The sequence below is a fragment of the Ranitomeya variabilis genome, chromosome 3, assembly GCF_051348905.1.
Source record: "Ranitomeya variabilis isolate aRanVar5 chromosome 3, aRanVar5.hap1, whole genome shotgun sequence".
NCBI lineage: Eukaryota > Metazoa > Chordata > Amphibia > Anura > Dendrobatidae > Ranitomeya > Ranitomeya variabilis.
This window is the reverse complement of record NC_135234.1, coordinates 388,638,034-388,664,837: the sequence shown is the minus strand read 5'-3', so window position 1 is coordinate 388,664,837 and position 26,804 is coordinate 388,638,034. Positions and strand designations below refer to the sequence as shown.

Here is a 26,804-nt window from a genome sequence, read left to right as displayed (position 1 = left end):
CTAAAGCTAAATTATTTGCCTAGACAAAATGTCATGTATTAATGGTACAGTAAGAAAAATAACTCCTAAACTCCTATTAGCATGATACATCTGTACGTTCAGTACCATTTACACCAGTGATAAAGTAGAATATATTACTTGGACAAAATAGAATATATTACTTAATAAAAGTCAAGTATCTTCACCCCCTCAACACAAAATCAGTATTATAGTTCAATGGGAAAAGCACTATACTGGAGAGTTTCCTTTTTTAATCCAGTATAGAGAAGTTTAGCTTTTAACTTAGTTTAGATTGTTTAGACAATGCCTACACAGAGGGTGAGAGTTAAAGGATTTGTCCTAAAAATAAACTACACATTTTAATCAATAGATCTTGGGATAAAAAAAAGTTCCACAATTGGATGCGTTTAAATACAATGTTCCTGTGCTGAGATAATCTTATAACTGTGCCCCTGCTGTGTACTGTATAATGGCCGTGTCTGACTGTACAGGGACATGGTCTGATCATATCACATCTCCTGGGCAGGGGAGGAGGCAAAAGAGTATACAGACAGGACAGCATGGGAAAACAGACGATTCTTTCTGTGACGTAAAACAATTCCCTGCCTGTTTTAAAACGTTTCACCTTTCAGTAAGCATTATTTGTGACCACCTGCTGTCCTGTCTGTATACTCTCTTTTGCATCCTCCCCTGCCCAAGAGATGTGTTATGATCAGACCATGTCCCTGCACGGTCAGACACAGCCATTACATAGTACACAGCAAGGACACATGTATGAGATTATCTCAGCACAGGAACATTTTTTAAATACATCCAATTGTGGAACTTATTTTTATTCCAAGATCTATTTGATTAAAATGTACTTTTTTTATTGGGAAAACCTCTTTAACATTGCAGTTCACCTAACAATAACAGCTGATTGCTATATGATTCAAAAGTTGCACGCCTAATGATCAGTATTACTCCAAGGAGCCGAACTGGTCTAACCTAGACCACGTCTTCCCAATTTCAGCACATCTATCATAGTTATGTGGATAAGAGGTTTTATTCTTTATAGCAGTCACATAATATAGTACATGTAAATGTAAAATATTTTCGGGATCGATGAGTTTAAGCTATAGTGTTTGCATTGTGGACATATTTATAGATGTAAATCGATACATTGTAATAAGCTGTTTTCATTTATGAGTCAGAAAAGGCTTTAGTTGTCAAATCCTAGGTCTTTAACAAAATAAATTAAGAGAAACTGAGAGATTAACTAGCAACTAGCATCCATCATTGCAGATGCATTGAACTATTTGAGTGCAATGAGAGCATATTAGGCTCTGTGAGAAATCAAGCTAGACTCCCTGTGCACTTCAGGCCGCTGGCAGTTGCTCCCGTTGCCCCTTCTAACGGTCCTGACACAACAAATCGACATGATGGACTTTCAGTAGCTGATCCAAGCTTATAAAATGTGGCATACAACTTGTGCTCTGCTTTCCATGCAGAATGCTGCCTCCCATACGTACGTCCTGCCAAATGCCAGTTTGATTTCTCTACAGACCAGTCCAGCAATTTGTCATCCTGTTCTCTATTGTGACCAGTGGATGGAAGAGAAGTCCCTGAAGAACAAATAAATATAGATCTTTTGGGCAATATAAACATGTAAAATGTTGCTGTTTGTTAATCTGGGATTGTCACTATTACCGTAAGATATTCTATATTGTCTATATGCCTTGTCACACTTCACAGAACCATAGGCCATTTACAGCGTCTGAGTTATACAGGTGTATCTCACAAAATTAGAATATCATCAAATACACTTTTTGATGATATTCTAATTTTGAGAGATGCACCTGTACATAGAGATGTACTAATTTCAAGTTGACTCTTCTTAAAATAAAAAAAAATGTATAAATATAATCTCTAGATTTGCTGAATCTTATTGAATCAACCAGTTCACCATTGTAGCCACAAAGTGTTGTCATCTTCATGGTATTTTATCATAATTAATCCTACCAACATGTATGTGTTCATTCCCTTCTTTTATCTGATCCAGAGAAAATTATTGTAGATATAAAACTTGAATTATAAGTTGTGGTTTAGTGATGACCCTATGTACAGTATTCATCATCTTACCTAGTGGTATCTCTTCTCATTGTAACTGCATTCAGCTAAGGCTGCCATTTATTGCATTCTTGTCAAGACATCTATTGGTTTTGTCTTTTAACTCAACTGGATGAGATAAGAAAAGAGAATAATAAAATTCATAACTTTTCTCAAATATAGAACAGATGACAGTAGAGGGGAAAATCTAACAAATAATGTCATTATTCACATACTCTTATGCGCATAGTGACTTCCTTAGCGAGATTTATAAGTAATTTTTTTAACATACGGTAGCTTGAGGAGCAGCTATCTAGTTTCCAAGCAGATTGCATATCCAATAGGCTGCCAAAAGCTCGATTTGTGTTTAAGATATTTTAGCCAGAATCCCTTTATCTAGAAATATCTAAGAACATGAAAGATAGAAATATAAATAAATGCTCCTGTTCAGTGACAAAGTCATACATAGACACCAAGTGTCAAGTTATATGACTCTATTTAGAAGTATGTGTAATGATAAGCAAGATAAATGCTTGTATGGGTGACAGTAACAATTCTAAATAGAACCTCACATGTTGAGATTAGGGCTAACATAAGGGATTTGTGTTCTCAGCCAAGGCCAAGGCTTTACTAACTCTACACCACTTTAGAACATATATGTTCAAACTTCATGGAACACTTTGCTCTTCGAAACCTTTGAGGTCATAACAATCTGGATGTAATCTAGATCAGAGCATGCACACCCTACGGCCTGGGATCAAATGCAGCCCGCCATGCCATTTTGTGACGGCTCCCAAACTTCCATATTTTGAGGGAAGAAGAGTAGCATACTAATCAGGGGGAGGAATTAGCAAGCAGGAATAAAGCACTAAGTAAGCAAATATTGGTCCCCTGGATATCAATAGACTACAGCTACTACATAGCCCATATTCTTCAATGAAGAGAGTTACATATGTGATGGGTCACCTTCTCTCTAGAGTACTGATTGGGGAAAAAGAGCACCTCCATACTCCAAATATGCGAGAGTCCTGATAGTGGAACCTGCATCTTTTAGACATATACTTTTGACATGCCATTAACCTCTTAAAAGGTAATACCCCTTTACATTTTATTGCAGCCCTTGAAAGTCATTTAATATGACATTGTGTCCACTGGACCAGAAAAGGTTGTGCACCCCTGAGAGGCCAATTTAGTATTTGTGATTTGATCATTTTGTCTTATATAATTTGTATAGTTAATACTTAAACAGGTAGTTCCGGATATGTCTCAGTTTTTTACAAGTGTATCTAATACTGGTGAATCGATTAAACCTGTTGGAAAGATTCATCACCCATAGGAGGTTCATATCAAATGAATGTTACCAAAACATTTATGCCTTTACTACCTTTACCTTTTCAAATATTTTTCTTTGCATTGCCAATTGTCGAATGGTCACAAATTGCAAGATCTCTGCAACAATAGCGATAATTTTCTGCCTAGAAACTGATTGTACTGTCGTAAATATTGCGTGTATATAGATATATATGCATCTATGTACTCATATAACAACTAAAAGTCTGTTGTGAGTAAAATATTTAATTACCATCAGAATGAGTCAAGTTGCAAATAATGATGGCTGTTGACAATTTTCGTCCTATGTATGACCTCCAAGGTGCAGTGAAGAGATGCAGGTGCAGGCTGGGTGTATATGTATGTATGTATGTAAGGCTTTACTCATGGGTTTTAAGAGTGTACTGAATTGGATATTGGAAAACATTTAGGGACAGGTAAGGATGAATCATAGCCAAAGCACGAGGACCTAAACTTATCTTGATCATGAATGGTCCATCTCAGAAGAGTCAAGAGATAGTTTATCTTATCTTATTTATACTTATATTTAAAAGATTTCAAATCAAAGTTTTTAAAATTACTGATAGTTTTTTGTTGAATAAGCCCAGTATTGACTTAATTTTCCATAAAACATACTGATTATTTTTTCAGATTGATATAGGACATAATATAGGGCAACACAAATGTGTTCCCATAAGTAAACCAAGTCCCTTGCTGTTTTACTGTAAAAACCTGTTTTAACGAGAAGGTATACTGAGCATATGCAAAGTCACTAAATAATAAACAAGGAACAATCAAAAGCAAGTAGCTGAGATACATATGTGGCTCTCAACATGGAAACTCTATTACAGGGAACATCGTTAAGCAGTCTGTTTGAAACTCTTGGGTTATCCTCACAAGGGCGTATGTGACCGGAGCAGATTTCTCTAAACTTTTATGTCTTGTTAGGAAGTGTGTATTTAGTGATTTGACCTGCAGCTATTTATCTTGTCACCTGACTGCTCAAGCTTGTAGCTGGAGGACAAATTGTAAGTCATGGGTAATGTAGCAATTAGATCCAGAAGAGTTACGAAATCTGATATCAAAGATGCCTTTTTAGGTACATATAGAATTAGATGTGTTACCGCAAAGCATTAACAGTCACACGTCCTGTAGTCTGTAGTTAATAGATGTGATTTGCCTTCCTTGTTTTCCTTTATATATTTCCGTTTTGTGCTTTTTCCATTTGAGTGGTAAAGAAATAAGAACAAATGATGTAGATATTAGAGAAACTTTTAAAGGGAACTTGTCACTAGATTCATGCTGCCCGAACCACAGGCAGCATGGATCAAAGTCTGGCAGCACAATTGTTTTACTCTGACGCACCACAGCATTGCCGAGAAAGTCTAGTCTGAAAAAACTGCTAGGGACCATAAAAAGAGACCTGACTAATCCGGCATGGCTCCCAGCCAGTGTCTGAGGCTCCATTTCAGTAGACTGACAGGACTCCCCCACGTGGATACATTGGGAGAAACCTGCTAAGCAAGGAGAAGACGATTGGGGGCTGCTCTGCTGGACAAGTCCACATCTCTCTGTTGTGAACTCTGTTTTCGGGCTCCCTCTTGTGGTCACACGTGGTATTGTGTGAGTTTTGTTTTTGGGCTCCCCCTGGTGGCTTTGTTTGTTATCCTGCGGATCTGTGGCTGAATCAGCTGCCTCGTTATGCACTAGGGAGTTTCCTATTTAGCTCTGCTTCACCTCCACTTGTTGCCGGCTGTCGATGTATTCAGTGCTATTCTGATCTCCCCTGATTATCTTCGTTTTCGGTCTCTTCTGGAGAAGCTAAGTTTCTGTTTGATTATTTTTTGCTCATCAGTCTGCAATATTATTTCAGTGTATGATGAGTTTAGTCCAGCTTGCTAATATGTGAGTTCTTGCGGCTGGTAGCTCTGGGGTACGGAGTTGCTTCCCCCGCACCGTTAGTTGGTGCGGGGGCTCGAGCAATCTCTGCGTGGATATTTTGCTTAGGGTTTTCTATTGACCGCACAGCTCCCTTCCTATTTTCTGCTATCTAGTGTTAGCGGGCCTCATTTGCTAAATCTATTTCATCTCTGCGTTTGTGCTTTCCCCTTAACTCACCATTAATATTTGTGGGGGGGCTTTTCTATATCTTTGGGGTCATTTCTCTGAGGCAAGTAAGGACTTTACTTTCCTTCTAGGAATAGGTAGTTTCTCAGGCCGTGAAGAGACATCTAGGATTTTCAGGTACGTTCCACGGCTGCCTATAGTTGTTTGCGGATAGGATCAGGTTGCGGTCAATCCAGATACCACTTCCCAGAGCTGGGCGTCGGTTTGGTTGCTTGGCTAGTCAAACTTGCGATCCTTGCCACTAGGATCATAACAGTACAGCCGGCCTATAAAGTGTTAATTGCATGGCAGAAGGAGGAGAAGAGAAGCCTTGAGGATTTTTTTTTTTTTTGCTGCCGTGTGTCTAGCTGCTGTGTGTCTAGCTTCTCTCCTCCTCTTAATCTTGGTGTGGCTCTGAGTTCAGCTGCTGACATGGATATCCAGAGTTTGGCCTCCAGTGTAGATCATCTTGCTGCAAGGGTACAAAGTATTCAGGATTTTGTTGTTCACAGTCCTATGTCAGAGCCTAGAATACCTATTCCGGAGTTGTTTTCTGGAGATAGATCTAGGTTCCTGAATTTTAAGAACAATTGTAAATTGTTTCTTTCTTTGAAACCTCGTTCCTCTGGTGATTCCGTTCAGCAAGTTAAGATTATTATTTCTTTCTTGCGCGGCGACCCTCAAGATTGGGCCTTCGCATTGGCGCCAGGGGATCCTGCATTGCTCAGTGTGGATGCGTTTTTTCTGGCCCTTGGATTGCTCTATGAGGAACCTAATCTTGAGAACCAGGCTGAAAAAGCTTTGTTGGCCCTCTCTCAGGGGCAAGATGAAGCAGAGGTGTATTGCCAGAAATTTCGGAAATGGTCGGTGCTTACTCAGTGGAATGAGTGTGCCCTGGCTGCAAATTTCAGAAAGGGTCTTTCTGAAGCCATTAAGAATGTCATGGTGGGGTTCTCTACGCCTGCAGATCTGAATGAGTCAATGACTCTGGCCATTCAGATTGATCGGTGTTTGCGGGAGCGCAAACCTGCGCACCATTTGGCGGTGTCTTCTGAACAGACACCTGAGTCTATGCAATGTGATAGAATTCTGACCAGAAGTGAACGGCAAAATTATAGACGGCAAAATGGGTTGTGCTTTTATTGTGGTGACTCAGCTCATGTTATCTCAGCATGCTCTAAGCGCACAAAAAAGATTGATAAATCTGTCACCATCGGTACTTTACAGCCTAAGTTCATTTTGTCTGTTACCCTGATTTGTTCCCTGTCATCTTACCCGGTTATGGCTTTTGTAGATTCAGGTGCTGCCCTGAGCCTGATGGATTTGTCATTTGCCCGGCGCTGTGGTTTTGTTTTGGAGCCTTTAAAATTCCTTATTCCACTAAGGGGTATTGATGCTACACCATTGGCTATGAATAAACCTCAGTACTGGACGCAAGTGACCATGTGCATGACTCCTGTTCATCAGGAGGTGATTCGTTTTCTCGTTCTGCATAATTTGCATGATGTTGTCGTGTTGGGTCTGCCATGGTTGCAGACTCATAATCCAGTCCTGGATTGGAAAGCAATGTCTGTGTCAAGTTGGGGTTGCCAGGGAATTCATGGTGACGCTCCTGTGGTGTCAATTGCTTCATCCACTCCTTCTGAAGTCCCTGCGTTTTTGTCGGACTACCAGGATGTATTTGATGAGCCCAAACTCAGTTCTCTACCTCCTCATAGGGATTGTGATTGTGCTATAAATTTGATTCCTGGTAGTAAGTTTCCTAAGGGACGACTTTTCAATTTGTCAGTGCCGGAGCATGCTGCTATGTGGAGTTATATAAAGGAGTCTTTGGAGAAAGGACTTATTCGCCCCTCCTCCTCCCCTCTGGGTGCGGGATTCTTTTTTGTGGCTAAGAAGGATGGTTCCCTGAGACCTTGTATTGATTATCGCCTTCTAAATAAAATCACGGTCAAATTTCAGTATCCTTTGCCATTGTTATCTGATCTGTTTGCTCGCATTAGGGGGTCTAGTTGGTTCACCAAGATAGATCTTCGTGGTGCGTATAACCTTGTGCGTATTAAGCAGGGTGATGAATGGAAAACTGCATTTAATACGCCCGAAGGCCATTTCGAGTACTTGGTGATGCCTTTTGGACTTTCTAACGCTCCTTCTGTCTTTCAGTCCTTCATGCACGACATCTTCCGCGAGTATCTGGATAAATTTATGATTGTGTATCTGGATGATATTCTGTTTTTTTCTGATGATTGGGAGTCCCATGTTAAGCAGGTCAGGATGGTGTTTCAGGTCCTGCGTGCCAATGCTTTATTTGTGAAGGGCTCAAAATGTCTTTTTGGAGTCCAGAAGGTTTCTTTTTTGGGTTTCATTTTTTCCCCTTCTACTATTGAGATGGACCCAGTCAAGGTTCAGGCTATTCATGACTGGACTCAGCCTACATCTGTTAAGAGTCTTCAGAAGTTCTTGGGTTTTGCTAATTTTTACCGTCGCTTCATCGCTAATTTTTCTGGTGTTGTTAAGCCTTTGACGGATTTGACCAAGAAGGGTTCTGATGTTATTAATTGGTCTCCTGCGGCTGTGGAGGCCTTTCGGGAGCTGAAGCGCCGGTTTTCCTCGGCTCCGGTCTTATGTCAGCCAGATGTCTCTCTTCATTTCCAGGTCGAGGTTGATGCTTCTGAGATTGGAGCGGGGGCTGTTTTGTCGCAGAGAAGCTCTGATGGCTCTGTGATGAAGCCATGTGCTTTCTTTTCAAGAAAGTTTTCGCCTGCCGAGCGGAATTATGATGTCGGTAATCGGGAGTTGTTGCCTATGAAGTGGGCATTTGAGGAGTGGCAACATTGGCTCGAGGGAGCTAAGCATCGTGTGGTGGTCTTGACTGATCACAAAAATCTGATTTATCTCGAGTCAGCCAAGCGGCTGAATCCTAGACAGGCTCGTTGGTCGTTGTTTTTCTCTCATTTTGATTTCGTGGTCTCGTACCTGCCTGGTTCGAAGAATGTGAAGGCTGATGCTCTTTCTAGGAGTTTTCTGCCTGACTCTCCTGGAGATTCTGAGCCGGCTGGTATCCTCAGAGAAGGGGTGATTTTGTCTGCCATCTCCCCAGATTTGCGACGAGTGCTGCAGGAGTTTCAGGCGGATAGACCTGACCGTTGTCCACCGGAGAGACTGTTTGTCCCAGATAGATGGACCAACAGAGTTATTTCCGAGGTTCATTCTTCGGTGTTGGCAGGCCATCCTGGAATATTTGGTACCAGAGATTTGGTGGCCAGGTCCTTTTGGTGGCCTTCCTTGTCGCGGGATGTGCGTTCCTTTGTGCAGTCTTGTGGAATTTGTGCTCGGGCTAAGCCTTGCTGTTCTCGTGCCGGTGGTTTGCTGTTACCTTTGCCTGTCCCGAAGAGGCCTTGGACGCACATTTACATGGATTTTATTTCAGATCTACCTGTCTCTCAGAGAATGTCTGTCATCTGGGTGGTGTGTGATAGTTTTTCTAAGATGGTCCATTTGGTGCCCTTGCCTAAGTTGCCTTCCTCCTCCGAGTTGGTTCCGCTGTTTTTTCAAAATGTGGTTCGTTTGCACGGGATCCCTGAGAATATTGTTTCCGACAGAGGATCCCAGTTTGTGTCTAGATTTTGGCGGACCTTTTGTGCTAAGATGGGCATTGATTTGTCTTTTTCGTCGGCCTTCCATCCTCAGACGAATGGCCAGACCGAGCGAACTAATCAGACCTTGGAAACCTATTTAAGATGTTTTGTTTCTGCTGATCAGGACGACTGGGTGGCTTTTTTGCCATTGGCCGAATTTGCCCTTAATAATCGGGCTAGTTCTGCTACTTTGGTTTCGCCTTTTTTTGTAATTCGGGGTTTCATCCTCGTTTTTCCTCGGGTCAGGTGGAGCCTTCTGACTGTCCTGGAGTGGATCTTGTGGTGGATAGGTTGCATCAGATTTGGGATCATGTGGTGGACAATTTGAAGCTGTCACAAGAGAAGGCTCAGCGCTTTGCCAACCGCCGTCGCTGTGTGGGTCCCCGACTTCGCGTTGGGGACTTGGTGTGGTTGTCTTCTCGCTTTGTTCCTATGAAGGTCTCCTCTCCCAAGTTGAAGCCTCGGTTTATCGGTCCTTATAAGATTTTGGAAGTCCTTAACCCTGTGTCATTTCGTTTGGACCTCCCAGCATCGTTTGCTATTCATAATGTGTTCCATCGGTCGTTGTTGCGGAGGTATGTGGTGCCTGTGGTTTTTTCGGTTGAGCCTCCTGCCCCTGTGCTGGTTGAGGGAGAATTGGAATACGTGGTGGAGAAGATCTTGGATTCTCGTATTTCTAGACGGAGGCTTCAGTATTTGGTTAAGTGGAAGGGCTATGGTCAGGAGGATAATTCCTGGGTTGTCGCCTCTGATGTTCATGCGGCTGATTTGGTTCGTGCTTTCCATGTGGCTCACCCTGATCGCCCTGGGGGTTTTTGATGAGGGTTCGGTGACCCCTCCTCAAGGGGGGGGTACTGGTGTGAACTCTGTTTTCGGGCTCCCTCTTGTGGTCACACGTGGTATTGTGTGAGTTTTGTTTTTGGGCTCCCCCTGGTGGCTTTGTTTGTTATCCTGCAGATCTGTGGCTGAATCAGCTGCCTCGTTATGCACTAGGGAGTTTCCTATTTAGCTCTGCTTCACCTCCACTTGTTGCCGGCTGTCGATGTATTCAGTGCTATTCTGATCTCCCCTGATTATCTTCGTTTTCGGTCTCTTCTGGAGAAGCTAAGTTTCTGTTTGATTATTTTTTGCTCATCAGTCTGCAATACGATTTCAGTGTATGATGAGTTTAGTCCAGCTTGCTAATATGTGAGTTCTTGCGGCTGGTAGCTCTGGGGTACGGAGTTGCTTCCCCCGCACCGTTAGTTGGTGCGGGGGCTCGAGCAATCTCTGCGTGGATATTTTGCTTAGGGTTTTCTATTGACCGCACAGCTCCCTTCCTATTTTCTGCTATCTAGTGTTAGCGGGCCTCATTTGCTAAATCTATTTCATCTCTGCGTTTGTGCTTTCCCCTTAACTCACCGTTAATATTTGTGGGGGGCTTTTCTATATCTTTGGGGTCATTTCTCTGAGGCAAGTAAGGACTTTACTTTCCCTCTAGGAATAGGTAGTTTCTCAGGCCGTGAAGAGACATCTAGGATTTTCAGGTACGTTCCACGGCTGCCTATAGTTGTTTGCGGATAGGATCAGGTTGCGGTCAATCCAGATACCACTTCCCAGAGCTGGTCGTCGGTTTGGTTGCTTGGCTAGTCAAACTTGCGATCCTTGCCACTAGGATCATAACATCTCTCCCTATGGATTCCTGCAAGCAATTCAAACTATGGTATCTCCAAAATGCCACAGCATCTCTGAGTGAAATATAACAGGCAGCCATCAGGCAGCCAGGTTCTGACATGAGTCTATTGACAGACTTCCTATAAAGGGACTCCCTGGTGTCTTCATTCATACAAGTATATGGAGCGAGGCCTCGCCAACTGTCTGGGAGTATGTAAAACTCATACATACCCACCGGTCCGAGTCTGAAACCAGCGAGTCACTGCAGACTTATCGGTTTTGACCGGACAAAACCCTTTTAACGAGAACTATCACATGCTGCCGAACACCTTTGGCGGTTACTATTCTCCATGGGTAAAAAAGATTAGGCATACTGAAATACCATACTGATGTCTGATTTTTTTTTTCACCTGGACAACCCCCCCTTTAAACCACATGTGGTTATGGGTGGAGTCAGTGGTTATCGCTGTCTCCCTACTTTTTTTTTTGTATGGCTAGCTTTAGCTTACTTCTTTGCCACATTCAGTTAAGCATTAACTTATTCATTCATAAATATCTACATTTACATGGCACATGTTAAATAAGATCAGTGTGCGGAACCAGGAGAATTGTATAAAGAGTACAGTCAGCGGCAACATTAAAACTATGCCACAGCTCTTTAAAAATTAATGACAGCTAATGAGTTTTTGATGCATTGGGCCCTAGTATTTCAGTCTTGTCTCCAGAGAGTTAGAGAGGGAAATCAAGTAATCAGATAGGTACTGAGAAATAAGACGCGTAATTTTTCTTTGATCACGTTGCTGTAAAACATGCCGCCTTTCATAATACCTCTGGTTACTACGTGCTGTAATATCTTGTCACTACCCCCGGTGCCTCGCACAAGTATTTCTGGGTCATTTCCTATTTGTTTTTATTCTCTGCTCTGATTTATTGTGGATTAGCTTAGTTCATTTATTTTCAGCTGGTATACTGAAAATTCTTTACTTGCAAATTTTCTTTCTCGGTGGTAAGTCTAATAATGTTTCTGTATTACGCTGTTGGGGTTGATTTGGATAATGAGCGCAGCAGAGATACACAGGAAGCTGAAACAATGCCTGAGTGTGTGATGGGCCTGCCTTGTGTAAAAGCCAGGAAGATGGTAGTCTCCTCCATTCTGGGAAAGCAGCATCTCGCCTTCATTTTCCTGTCATTGTAGTCCATTAATAGCTCTTCATTCTGTGTCGTGTCCTGACTGCAGTTACCGTCTGAATAAATAATATATGTAGTATTCAAGGAATATGCAGTTTCCCTGACCCTTTCCACTTTATCTTTATTATTATATTGGACTTGTCATCGCCTTCTCCGCACTCGTTTATCTGGGAGTAAAGGTTGGAATTTTTTTTTTTTAAGTAATATACAGTATTTGACCTATTTAACCTAATTTTTTATATGAAGAATAAAACAAAGCAACCAAAACTTTTGCCAAAGTGATGTGCAAATTTATTACAGTCGCTCTCTCCATGTGTCCTTAGAGAACAAAGTTGGGTGACCCACCAATTGTCTCATGTGTATAAGGACCATCGACAGATGATGTTTGGAAAATGAGGGCTCAAGCGTGTTGGATTTCACTGCCCACTCCTTTTGTTGTCATGAAAGATAAGCCACTGCCAGAAGGGCCTGGCAGTGACTTACTCCCCTCTCTATTGGAAATACATGAATGCTTGGCCCAAGTGAGGGTGGAGAGGGAGGAATAAGTATCGGCCAACAGATATCCAAGGTTTATAGGTAACTTTAGGCAGCACCATGTTCAAGGAGCTTCTTCTGCATTCTCAAAAATTCTGTATTACGGAGATGTACATTTCACTGTATGGTGTCTCCATATTTTTTCCAGAAATACTATTTCCAAAACATAAAAATCTGTAGAATGCGACAATCATTTTTTTCCCACATATCCTATGTGAATCAGTAAACATTTTGTATACAGATGTAACATTCCCAAACATGGCACAAATATCCTGATGTAGAGATGTGTAGCTCAACTTGACGTGTTGAGTGGCTTGCGCTTTGAGTCCATTGTGAGAAAAGTGCAAATCAGATGTGTGCTTTGTTTTGTGTATGTTTGTGCTGCATTATGGACTGCCCCCCCCCCCTGAGAAAGCGACAGCGAAACGCACGTCGGGGCTCCTGTGTATCGGTTTTTGGCATCAGTATGGGTAAGAGATCATGATGTTTTGGTTAGTTATACCTTACTTTATATTCTGGTGATAATCTATGGATAGTGTTGCATTAGTGATATCTCTGCTCTGGTAACCCTATGGCTATGTATATATACACGTTTTATGTACACCCATCCTGATTATAAGCACTATGCACTTTACTAATGAATGTATGCACCTGGATGTGCTTCTTATAGCTATTTGATATGCCTTTCCTTTGCCTATATGGTTAAATTGCTGCCCGCCTGTTCTTTACCATATGAATCTTGTTATTCAGTATGGATTTTTTTATATATTGTATTGATTGCTATTTGATATTGTAAAATTAATAAATACTTTTTCTATTTAAATTTTTATTCTTTATCGGATAATCATTGAATGTGCTCTTTTGGTACATCCATACTTTATAATTAGGATAGTTGAAACTCTCTATTGCTCTTATAAATTCTTCATGATTTTTTGAGAGGATCCTGGATATGTATTTTTCTATGTCTTACTGTTTCCGGTATGTTTTCATCATTATGGGAAATCTGTCAGGAGCCTTTAGCTATTTAATCTGAGAGCAGCATAGTGTGGGGCAGAGATTCTGATTACAAGGATGTGTGACTTATTATACCGTGTGCTGTAGTTTCAATACAATCAGTGTTTTAGCGGCAAGAGATTATCACTAGAGGACTATGTCTCTCATACAGGTCAGTCAAGCTAATCTGTGTAACCCCGCCTCCATTATTGGTTGTAACTTGCTGAAAATGTACAGCATACACAGGAAACTGCCAATCAGGGGTGGTGTCGGTGGGGTTGTACACAACTCAGCTTTTCAGTCACATCTACAGCTGAGAAAATGAGGATTCTACACAAATTACACCAAGCAGTCCACTAAGTGATGCATTGCTGGAATCAGGCTCTCAGCCCCTACATCATGCTGCTATCAGATTATATAGCAAAAACTTGCTTACAGATTCCCTTTAAAATTCCAGCTGCAGTGTTTTTCATCAAGATATCTTTCTGTGACATGGTATAGTTAAGGCATTGTGTGTTAAGAAATGATACTTCCCTAACTGAATATAAATTGGATAGTATAAGCCTACAGACTTCTAGAAATGCCGTATCTACAGATCCATGATCATGTGAATGACTTAGAAGGATGATTTCACAATGGGGAAATTAGCCATATACAGCCACATGCTACATGTCTGTGCTATAATCAGTATTTAGGCCTTATTATATGTTGGTATATCAGTGTGCAATACTGAGCTTCATTATAATTGGGGTTATCAGTTGTGAAGTCTGGGGCCCAGATCAGCTCTTTTGCTTTGGTCTCATAGGTGCAATTACAAACTTAAAAACAGATTTTTGTAAATTACAATAAGGAGTGGGGCATATTTGTTACCTATTATTATTTATTATATTGTTTGTTCTATGTAAAATCAAGTGAACCATGCCCTTGAGTATAAAGGAGATGAATAAAGCACTTGAGAAAATTCAGAATATTAATTTACCACTGATACAATATGGCTAACAAAGGGAGCGGACTAATAATTATAAGTAAATCAGGCTTTGTAATAGGCACCAGTGATGTAAAAACACAACATTTTAATGGTATTGGTCTATCTTAATTTTGAAAACCCAATTTTAATGCCATTAAAAGACAGTTTAAGTTAAAAGAGAAAAACTTCAAACATTTACGTCGAGCAAAGAGCTACAAAGATAAAGTTTCCTACTTTGGTATATAAAATGGATTTACATAAAACCCATTGCTTAGGGCTCGCTCACACGAGTGTATGGCATGGATGTTTTTTCGGATAGCACCAGGACCAATGTTACATTATGGAGCAGCTCAGATCGGCAATTTTTCTCATGCCGATATGGCATGAGAAAACAATCACAGAATGCCACGTGGGGTGCATCCGATAATCGGACCATGCGTACTCATACAAGTCTATGCGTGTGAAACATTGGACAGCACTCGAATGTCACCCAAGTGCTATGTGAATACCGCAGAGACAATGGAGAAGATGGAGAAATTACTCCACACCTGAGCTGTGATACTCTCATGCGAGAAAATCGTAACACAATACACTGACACTCGGATCAAACTCTGACAGAGTTTGATCTGAGAGTATTTGCATAATCAGCCTAGATTCTCTCGCACGAGCGTATCAACAGCCGTGCCTTAATCTGTACTCTGGTGGCGCTGCATGTAAATTGCACACTTTATGATAATGGCCAGTCTGCAAATTACAATTGATTGATCTGCTTTTGAAAAAGGCAAATTGATGAAACTCTATAAAAATATATGTTGTCCACTATCAACCGATCAGTGGATTACGTATTGATAGAGATGAGCAGTTATTGTCCGGTGCTAAACTCCGAATATCCACTTTTCCCGGACTTCCGTTTTCATGTTCGGAGTTTCGAGGAAAGTCTGGGAGTAGAGAGAGAATATTTTCCTGTTCCAAAGTTCGTGTTCCCATTGTTTTCAATGGGCTTTGGATTCTGGTTCAAGCTTGGGTACAGTTCTGGAACACAAGCCGAACTTTGGGTAGTGTACCATAACCCAAACTTCTAGCTCATCCCTTCTTGTTGGTGTCATGAGATCTGACCACTGAGACCCTCACTGGATCTGGGAATATGGCTTTACAGAGCCCCATCAAATGTGCAGAGGTCAAACATAAGGACATCTGTTCCCATTACTGATTAGGACTGATTGAGATAGCTAATTACTGTTCCTGGAGATTTCTGGCAGTTCCATAGAGAATGAAAGGAGTGGAGATGTGCATAATGAACCTCCTCTATTCTGATGGGGCTCTGCAGGGCCACATTTTTGGGATTGGTCAGAGTGCCAGCAGTCAGTAATCAATATTATCCCCTTGCTAATTAATAACCGATAACATAAATTTGATACAACACTTTTAAAGCTGAATTAGGAAAATCTACAAGAGAATTGTCATTATTAATTTATTTTTATTTTTATTTTTATATGTCAAAAATGACATTGAGAGGGCATAGTGATTTACAATTGGGGTTCCCATCCTTCTCAAAAGAATGGGGGAAAAATTGTCAGAAAAGGAAGTAACCAAAAGACGAATTGTTGAATTAACTAACCGTCCGAATAAAATGTAGCTATGGCCGACCTTACCTTTCCTCTTGGCTCAAGATAACCCAAGATGAGCGGTGCAAGAAAAAAAAATGGAATGCCACTAATCTCTGGACATCTCAAGCCAAGAGGACGGGTAAGAAAGGACACATCTGTGCCCACATCATGGCTATTATTGACATTATAACAGTAATGTTTCAGCTAGACTGATTTCATGCTTTTATTATAGAGAAGAGTTTATTAATTTCTCGGATTATTTATTCTCGTGAAAAAATAAACTTTCATAAAAAAAACTTTAAAACAGAAATATGTGATGTGGGCTTATGCGAAATATCCCCCCTATGGATTAAACATTTTCTATCCGTTTACATACGCCTCAATGCATTTTAGCTTTTTGCTAAAACATTACTCATGTAAGAATGTTTCTTCCCAACCTGGCAGCAACCTTTTCAACTCCAACAAGTTTTTAAAACATGCAGTGTTTATCCTGACATGATATTTGTGTCCCAATTGTTTCTGCTTCATCATTTCCAAGGGCAGCCTGAGGTTACAGAGTCAGCGACACTGGGATGGAGATTGGAGATTAAAAACTAACCTACAGAAAATATGATGATATACTAAGTCTTCAGAATTCTTTGTTTTGTGCTTATTGAAAAATTACTTTTATAGGTTTGAAAATGTTATTTTTTGTAATCAATGGACCTGCGGTGTTATTTAGCCATAACGTTAGATATTGTGGACTTGCTTCAGAAAAGCAGTGTACGGGTTTGCTCACATTGACGAGTAGCCAGCGTATAACTCAGACGAGTTCTCTACGATCTTTCATCGGATAGCTCTCGCTCCAATGTTATTCCATGAAGCAGTTCCGACTAGCGTTTTTTCTCTCACGCCGAGTCGGTCTATGTCATTCACGTGCAGTCCAATATGTGCTGACTCATGCAATGGAGAACATGGGAGAAATTAAATTCTCCATCTCCTCCACATCTGTGATCCTATTCTCTCATGTGAAAGAAATGGATCACAGTAAAATGACACTCGCAGCAGATTTTGAGCCGAGGGTCATTTGCATATAGCATCTGATACTTTACAATGAAAGAATCATCAGATGTTATACGCTAGTGTGAGTGAGAATCTATTATTTAATCAATGTGGATTTTCTACAATGTTTCAATCACCAACACAATCCTGTTGTGAAACCTAATATATATTTAAAGAAGGACTCCTCCTCCTCCTCCATTCAAATATGTTATCCTCTTAATATATTGCAGTCATCATATTATATAGCACTGTGCACTTACAATTGCTCATTTTGCCCTCCTTCCCAGCTAATTATTTTGTTTTCCATTTGGCCTATGACATCACATGATAAAAAACTGACGAACTGAATCCTTCTAAGCTCTATGTAGAAACAGGAAGTCTCTTTTCCCTGCGTGAGTCATCATTAGAAAACAGCAGCCTGTCAGGTTTAGCTTTGTTTGAAGCCGGTGCCACAGTCTATGCATTTTTGAGGAATATATTTAGGGATACATTAAGATAATAAACTTGTGCACCTGTAGGAAGGTTAACCTGTATTAGTTAAACACACATCACACTCATTATCTAAGTTAGCAGGCACCTTATTTATCCTTTAAAAAAATTGAGTTGTTTCCATTCGATTCACCGGACCATGTCCATTGGCCATTTCAGTAATCTGTGGCAGCTGAAAAAGAGACTTGAAGGCATCTACGGCTCTTCTTTTGATTAGCCAGCCATTGTAATCAAAAGAAGAGACACGCAGAAGCCGTCATGTAAAAGGTGTTTTTTTTAGGGCTCCAGCCCGATAGCCACAAATTATTGACATGGCCGATGGATTGGCTGCTGTAAATAGTTTCAATCCAACTCTAATGTAGAAATGATTGGCCAAACATGTAATATATTGATGATCCAGGTCTGCCAGAGTGAGAGCTGCTCTGGTACACCACTATTTTAGTGTGTACTCTCCCCGCTTTTGCACTCTATCCTTGGTTAGTTATTATTAGGTTTTGGGACAGATTTTTTCAAAATTATCTTTCTGTTATACTTTCCTGTTTTACATACTAGTGTACAGATTTCACTTCTAAAGCTGCTTTGGAAAAATGAAAACTTTGCTGTAATTTGTTAGGGTCGACTCAGAAGGTTTAGGGGAAAGTTTGAACCAGGGAGCTAGAATTGATGGATCCTCAGTGGTTTAGGAACATAGCCACTAGGATCCAATTTGAGAAGTGAACTGAGCCAGTTGAGTGCCGGTTGGTACTTCTTACTCTTACCTAACAGCTCACAGAGGTTGTCTTAAGCAAGGAATCCTCCAAAACATTTAACGGGCTTCATATTGGGAAGGAAAGATAAATATATTGATCTAATGTAAGATAACCAAAGAAATCCAAATATTAGGCATCGGATTGGTTGTCTAACTGGACAACCAACTTCCATACCGCTGCTGCCATCGCGTTCAGCTGGTTGCCATTGGTGGGACCATTGTAAGCTGTAGACTGTCAAACATTTATATTACACAACATCGACTTCAATTAATAAAAAATTGTGTGTTACATAACTGTGCTGACTCCTCCAGAGAAGGAAGGCAAAGGACGGGAATTCACTAGTTGGGACTTATGCATCACTATAATAAATATTTAGGAAAATGTTTCACTGTTTTAATCCATTCACTGGAATATATATGAGGTTGCTGGGATTAATTATCTATTGGCTCAGTGAGATGATGTGATTACCTTCCTTACTGCTCATAGGAAAGTTATGGTAGAACCAGAAACATCTTTTTAGTCATCCATTACCCCTGGTTTGTAATTTTACTTGCGCAATAGTGTAGATGGCGAGTAGTGACCGTCAGAATGCTACACACCCCACACAGTTGTTCATGTCACTCTGGTTTTGCTAAAATATAGATTATATCACTAAAGCAACAGAAAAATTCTGTCAGTACTGTAATTTCTCAGCATCATGGTTTACAAATACTATAGGATGGCACTCCACCAGTTTCCAGCCTTTTCCTATGTTGTTGCAAGTGTTTATTCTTTGAAAGTAATATTTTATATTATTTTTATTATTTATTTTTTAAAATTTTTAATTCTAAAATAAATAATAAATAAATAAAACAAGAGATTAAGAATCACCATAAAGCTAATTTTGCAAATTAATAAAGAGAAAATATATATATTTCGTCAGGGTTTATTTGATTTGAATCAGAAATGTGATTTTCTGCTATGTTGTCACATCACTTCAATTCTACTATTAATAATCCGCTATTACAGCCTTCTAAGTTACACCTTAAAGTGGTATACTCAAGTTTGAAATTGATGGATAGAGAGGATCTTTCCAATCACTGGATGGCCCTCAATAATTGTAAGAATGGGGTTCTGAAGAGCCCGGACTAAATTGAGCAGTTGTTGATCATACGCACTGCCACTCAATTCACCCTTAATAGGAGCACCGGAGACATCTCAATGGTATACTTGAATGGTCATTGGCACCCCATTAGAATGAATAGAGCAGCAGTGCACATGATTGACCTCCACTCCATTCAGCCAGGGCTCTGCAGAAACCAAATTTTCAAGATTGCTGGGGCCATGGGGGTCAGACCCACAGCATCTTAAAGTTAACTGTTATCCCGTGATCGACATCCATTCCATGCATCCAGTCAGAGCCATGGTTCTCAGGATGACTAAGGACCACGACAGTCAGACCCCCAGCAAGTTAGCTCTTATCCCGTGATCAACCTCTGCTTTATTCAGCTCTGGATTTTCAAAGCCGCGATTCTTAGGAAAATAAGGAGCCACGACAGTCAGTACCCCGCCATTCTGAAAATTAGCTCCTCTCCAGTGACCGACCTCTGATCCATTCAGCCAGGGGTTTTCAAAGGCATGGTTCTCAGGATGATCAGGGGCCATGATGGTCGGACCCCCAGCAATCTGAAAATTAGCTCTGATCCCATGATCGACGTCCACTTCATTCAGCCAAGGCTTTTCAGAACCATGGTTCTCAGGATGACTGGGGGCCATAATGTTCAGAGCTCCAGCAATCTGAAAGTTAGCTTTTATCCCGTGATAGACCTCTTCTCCATTCAGCCAGAGCTTTCAGAGCCACGGTTCTCAAGATGACTGAGGGCCACGATGGTCTGAGCTCCAGAGATGTGAAAGTTAGCTCTTATCCCTTGATCGACCTCCACTACATTCAGCCAGAGCTTTCAGAGCCATGGTTCCCAGGATGACAAGGAGCCATGATGGTCAGACCTCCAGTGATCTGAAAGTTAGCTCTTATCCCATGATAGAACTTCATTCCATTCAGCAAGAGTTTTCAGAGCTATGGTTCTAAAGATGACCAGGGGCCACGATGGTTGGACCCCCCAGCAATTTGAAAGTTAACTCCTATCCCATGATCACCCTCCGCTCCATTCAGCTGCGGTTTTTCAGATTCATGGTTCACAGGATTATTGGGGGCCACTGTGGCCAGGCCCCAATGTTGAGAAAGTTATCCCCTATCCAGCAGATAGGAGACACCTTTGAACCTTGAGAATACTCCTTTAAGTGCAGTGATATGATAAATAAGCTAAAAAATAATATCCCACTCAGAAGAATATTGAAATAGGTGACTATGATGGGAAAACAATGCATTAAAGCATCCCCTGCTGTGGAAACATGGGCATGAGATGGGTTTACTTAACAAGTAAGTGGTGAAAAGGGTGCAGGAAGGTCAATGTGACTGCATCATGCTGACCAATTAAAGATCAACTGTGTCACACAGAACTAATATGCTAATGGATGCTGCCGAGAGAGCACTACCTTCCTATGAAATGATGAGTGACAAAAAAAAATAATCATAAAGAATCAGTCTGTTGCGCTGCCTCACAAAGCCATTCAATCTAGAGGTCACACCAAGATTGAAGAGCTGCAGAGGGCTCTGTGGTTATAGTCCCAGTTCCATGATTACTCATTGGATATGATCACTACACAATGCTATGCTGGTCAGTACTGCACTTTGCTCGGCATGACTTCTTATTGCTATGCATGTCATTCTGCCACTCTGCATGCCATTATATCCCACAGCACATTGCATGCTTGCCTTCCTATAAAAAAACAACTTTATTTTAAGCCTTTCTACATTTTATACAGAATTCACAGTATTTATTTCATTAAACTGAATATATTTGATTTCATGAAGATAAATGAAAAGTCAAATTTATACAGATGGACACTTTTTACATGACTGGCTTGGACTGGATTAAGAGATGGATAAGCAATTTATGCTGCATTTGTTCAATTGCTTTTATGGGTTTTATAGAAAATGGAAAGGCAAAATCAAGAGTAATATTGTAATTGTATGATTTCCTATTATCATATACAGTCCGGTGTGTAATGTATTATTGACGGGAAAATCATACTCCTCAGAAGTAGATTTGTCTGCATTTTTTTAAACAATAAAATAATTAGGAACCACTCCATCCCGTAAAAAAAAAAACCTTTTGTTTCTCTCACATCACAAATATTATAGCAGTTACAGTGTTCGGTTCTAAGATAGTCTACAAGCGAACTGTAAGATCTAGAACGAATTGTAAAACTGTAATATTCAATACTAAAATGCATTGTTTTATAAAATAAGTCTACCCATTGTTCACTTTCTAAATGCTTAGGACATTCATATACAGTATATTTGGGATCAATGCATTATTCATAGAAACTCACCTTTCTATGTTGCATAAGCTTTAAAGGTCAATAAGGTCAGGTGCAGATGACTGTATTATCAATCCGAGTGCGATACAACACAACATCCGATCGCCCTTAGAGCAGTGTTATTGTATAGGGCCATGCACATGTTCGTTTTTTTCCTTGAACAGAGTCTGTCTTGGAAACAAATCGTTGCATGCCCAGGTTTGGTCTGATATGCGGATCACACTCAGCTAATTGAGTTAATGAGTCCATACAATCCATCAGGCTGAACTCGGATTAGATCTAAATGCAGGCGAATTTCCAAAGACTGACACAATGGAGAAGATGGAAAAATCCGAGAGAATCGGAGCACACGCTGATCAAACTGTAATCAGCACCTGATCAGAGTGTGATTAGTATAATTGATCAGGTTTTCTTGGATGACAAAACATACACTTGTCTGCACCTTCCCTAAGTAACAGGCATGGAATCAATCAGTAATAAGAGATAGAGAACAGCTGAAAGAGGCAAAGATTTATTAACTTAACAAAATTCTTAAAAAGAACCTGTCAGCGGGATTTCTCTAAGTAAACTACTGGCATGGTCAAGTTGGCGCCGTTATACTGATTAAAATGATACCTGGGGTGAAGAAATCTGTCTTGTGGTCCTTGTGTAATCAGAAGTTTTCAGTTAATGAAATGCCCGTGCTCTGGGGCGGTACTGTAGGCAGGGTCTTATTTTCCTGCTCTAAGCCAGAAGAAACCAAGGCGAGACATGTCCACAGGTTGTCCCGAAGCACAAACATGTTACTCATCAAAGAGACAGACTGTTTGTGCTTCAGCGTGGCCTGTGGGCAGGTCTCTCCTTGGTTTTGCTGGCTTAGAGCAGGAAGATAAGACCCTGCCTACAGTTCACCCCGCAGAAGCGGCATACCATTAACTGAAAACTTCTAACACTGATTACACAAGAACCACAAAACGAATTTCTTCACCCCAGGTATCAGTTTAATCAGTGTAACAATGCCAACCTGAACATGCCTGTAGTTTACTTAGCAAACTCCTGCTGATAGGTTGGATTTAAATAACATCAGTACTATTTAACTTAAAGTATAATTTAGACTAGGTTCACACTGCGCTTGGGTATTACTTTCGAAAGAGACACTTGAAGAGCACCACTGAAAGCCTATACAATCAGCAAAGACTGCCATTGCATATGGTTGCACTGAAACACACAATCAACTATTTTCAATACAGTAAGGACAACTCCATACCAATTTATACAGGTCAAATGGATGCTAAAAGTACACTACTTTGGCATAAGTCTGGCTAATAGAACTGATGTATAGGCCAAAAGTTTTACTCTAATAGGCCTCTTTCACACTTCCGTTTTTTACAATCAGTCACAATCCGTCAAAATGTTGAAAAGACAGATCCTGTGCAAATTGTAAAAAAAGGATGCACTGGGTCCGTTTTTTTGACGGATCTGTCGAGTCTATGTGCACACGTTGTGTATGCCCCCTCGCCTCGTTTTTCACTGCGAAAATGCATACACAACACAACCCAGGTTAAAAATAATTTAAAAAATAAAAATCTAGATATTCTTACCTTCCGGCGTCCCTCGCAGCCTTCCCGCGGCCTTCCCAATTCTCGTGATGCTGCTGGCAGCTCCCGTTTCCAGTAATGCCTTGCGAGACAATGACCGCTACATCATCGGGTCATTTTGCAAGGCATTACTTTGAACGCGAGCTGCCAGAAGCATCACGAGCTTCGGGAAGGCTGCAGGGGATGCCGGAAGGTAAGAATATCATGATTTTTTTTATTAATTTTAACATTTTATCTTTTTACTATTGATGCTGCATAGGCAGTATCATTAATAAACAGAGAGAGCGAGAGAGAATTTCCCTGACGGGAAATTCTTCCACGCATGCTCAGTTTCAAAAAATGGCATCCATCTCTGGATTCCTGATTTTGACAGTCAGCGATGGATCCTGCGTCCGTAGGCTTCCATTATAGCCGACACTGGACAGCGCAGGAGCGATTTTCTGACGTACAGAAAAAACGTTCCTCTGTGCGTTGTCTCCGCCCAACAGACAGCAATTTTACGACAGATCTAGTGCACAACGGATGATACGGAAGGCCACCCGTCACAATCCGTCGCTAATACAAGTCTATGAGAAAAAAACGGATCCAGGAGAAACATATGCTGGATCCCTTTTTTTCACAAAACGACGCATTGTGACAGAAAAAGAAAGACGGAAGTGTGAAAGAAGCCATACAGTGTGCACAGGATTACATTCTTTTTTTTTTTTTTGCATTTTCTTTCTTTAGGCTAAAATCACACATGCGTATAAAAAGTTGTCTGATTTTTCATCCATATTGTCATCTGCTTTTATACATCAGCACAGCAGTGAATAACATATACAAAACAAAAAAAACAGTTTTATATGTTAATAATGGCAATGTATCTGCAAAAATCAGATGATCTGTATGGAAGTCAATTTTTTTTGTGCACCCAAGGACTTGGCGAATACAGAAGAAACTGGTGCATGCTGTGATTTTTTTTTAACATGGGCATTCATCCATGTGGAAAAAATATGATCTGAACATCCAAAGTGAATAGCAATGGTACGTCTGCTGTCCTTGCGAAGTGTTTTTTTCTCTGGACACCACTAGGTCTTGTGAACATAGCCATACCGTGAAAAATATAAATGTAATAAATATTAGCTATATTTAAAGAGTTCTTGTGATTTTAGTGTTTGGCAATCTTATCTGGGGAGTATCATTTTCTGTTAAATTATTTAATATTTTTAATAATTGAACAATTATACCTAGCTAACTGAATCCGTTGTACAAAATGTGATAGTGTGTGTAAAAACTAAAAAGAGATAAAAAATGGAAATATACAATACATGTCTTCTCATTTACAACACACACTCTATCTGCTAGGTATAATATCAATTAAAATGTTTTTGAATATAATTGCTTGTTGATCTAATGAGATATAGCTTGTAGATATAAAATTATTAATAATGTGTTTTTTACTTTGTCTGCTACTATTTGATTTCTTACAGTTTCATGCTTCTTTAATTTCACCACCCCGTCTGGGAACGTTCTGTCTCCAAACTACCCAGAAGAATACAGTAACCACCTGCACTGTGTGTGGCTGATCATAGCTAAGCCGGAGAGTCGCATCCATTTGGCTTTCAATGACTTTGATGTGGAACCGCAGTTTGACTTCCTGGCAGTAAAAGATGGAGGTTCTCCAGAGTCCCCTGTCCTGGGAACCTTCTCAGGGAACCAAGTGCCACCTTCACTAACAAGCAGTGGTCACGTTTTAAGATTGGAGTTCCAGACTGACCATTCTACTGAAAAGCGAGGATTCAACATCACGTTTACTAGTGAGTTCTGCAGCATGTGTGATTTGTAATATTTTGCTCAAGTTACAGATTCTATCTATGACTGTCTTTTTTATTTAGGAAAGCAATGGGCAGTCACAGATTGATGATTTTACTATACATATGACTTATTACCAAAAATGCTGCCAAGAGTCCCAAATGGTCCCCTAAAGGAACTTGGTAGCAAAATCCCAGACTAATCTTCAAAATCTGATATCTCCACATACAGATCAGATCCCACAACCATATTGCAGTGAAAGAGCGAGTTCTTGTGTGTTAGGTTCGCTCACACTGTTTTATTAGATACCACTTGGCCCAATGTTATTCTATGGGGCAGTGAAGATCTGCGATTTTTTTCTCATGCCGATTCGGATGGTCTGATGATTGGATTACGAGCACCCATGCAAGTCTATGAGAGCATGTGAAACATAGGACTGTACTCTGATGTCATCCCAATGAAATCTGATTTATGTGGATACAGACAATGGAGAAGATGAAGAAATTATGTTCTCCATCTTTTTACACACCTGTGATATGATTCTCTCATGCGAGAAATTCGAATCACACAAAGGTGACACTCGGCTCACAGTCTAACAGAGTTTGATCCGAGTGTTTTAGCATAATCGGCCTGAGTCTCTCGCATGGGAGAATCAATAGCCATGTGACTCCGACCTTATTATGAGATCTCACGGTTTGAACTAAAGCAGTTACTGATCATTAACCGCTCAAGTAATGTTACTGATCTTTGGAAATTGGCATTATTAAGTAAAATCATCAACTTGGGATTGCCCGTTATTTTCTTAAGTCAAAAGGTCAGTCCCAGATTGATGATATCTACTCCTGATCCCAATCAATCCATGGGAGAGACTTGATTGCCGAGATGTAAACCTGGTTCCAACTCTTGACTGGTGTGGTAATGTTTAAAGGAATACAGCTATTTTCTATCTAATCCGGATGAACACCTTTATAGATAATTCTTTTTCCCTTGGTACATGAATGGTTGGGCAAGATTAAAGTAAATCAAGCAATTATTTATTAGACATATGTTAATGGGGTGATAAATGATAAACTATAGCCTGTATCCACCAATAGGCTATGAGCACACAGAGTCTTTTTGCTTAGTTTTTGGAGCCGAAATTGAGCAGAAATGCCATGTTTTTGATGAGTTTTGTGCTTTTGAGGAGGATTTGAAGAGTTTCTTCTTAGTTTCCACTCAGTTTTTGAGCCAAAAACTCCTCCAAAAACTCTGTGTGAAAATAGCCTTAGACGTAGCTCAGGAGCTTATTGCATAATATTGTATTATAAAACTTAATATCATAATGGTATACATAGTTAATACCGTTGGAAAAAAATGCATTTCCATCAAGGTTAACAGACAGATGGGGGAGAATGTTCCATAGTTACATAGTTACAAAGGTTGAAAGAGGACCTAGGTCCATCAAGTTCAACCTTTCTCCACCAATTGTACATTTGGCACTAATTTATCTATAACCTGCAATGTTATGCGTATCAAAGAAATCATCCAGCCCTTTTTTAAAAGCTTTTATTGTGTCTGATATTACTACCTCTTGTGGTCGAGCATTCCACAGTCTGACTGCTCTAACTGTAAAGAACCCTTTCCTATTAAGC

The 26,804-nt window shown here is 40.3% G+C and overlaps 1 protein-coding gene across 2 annotated transcripts in view; it reads left to right on the top strand.

Annotated features, from left to right (window-relative positions):
- Positions 1–26,804, top strand: part of CSMD2 (CUB and Sushi multiple domains 2) — a 1,405,803-nt gene that overhangs the window by 1,027,743 nt on the left and 351,256 nt on the right. For both annotated transcript variants that reach the window (XM_077296071.1, XM_077296070.1), the window contains one exon: positions 24,852–25,178. In XM_077296071.1, coding sequence (XP_077152186.1) covers positions 24,852–25,178 — 327 coding nt within the window. The remainder of the gene's footprint in view (positions 1–24,851; positions 25,179–26,804) is intronic.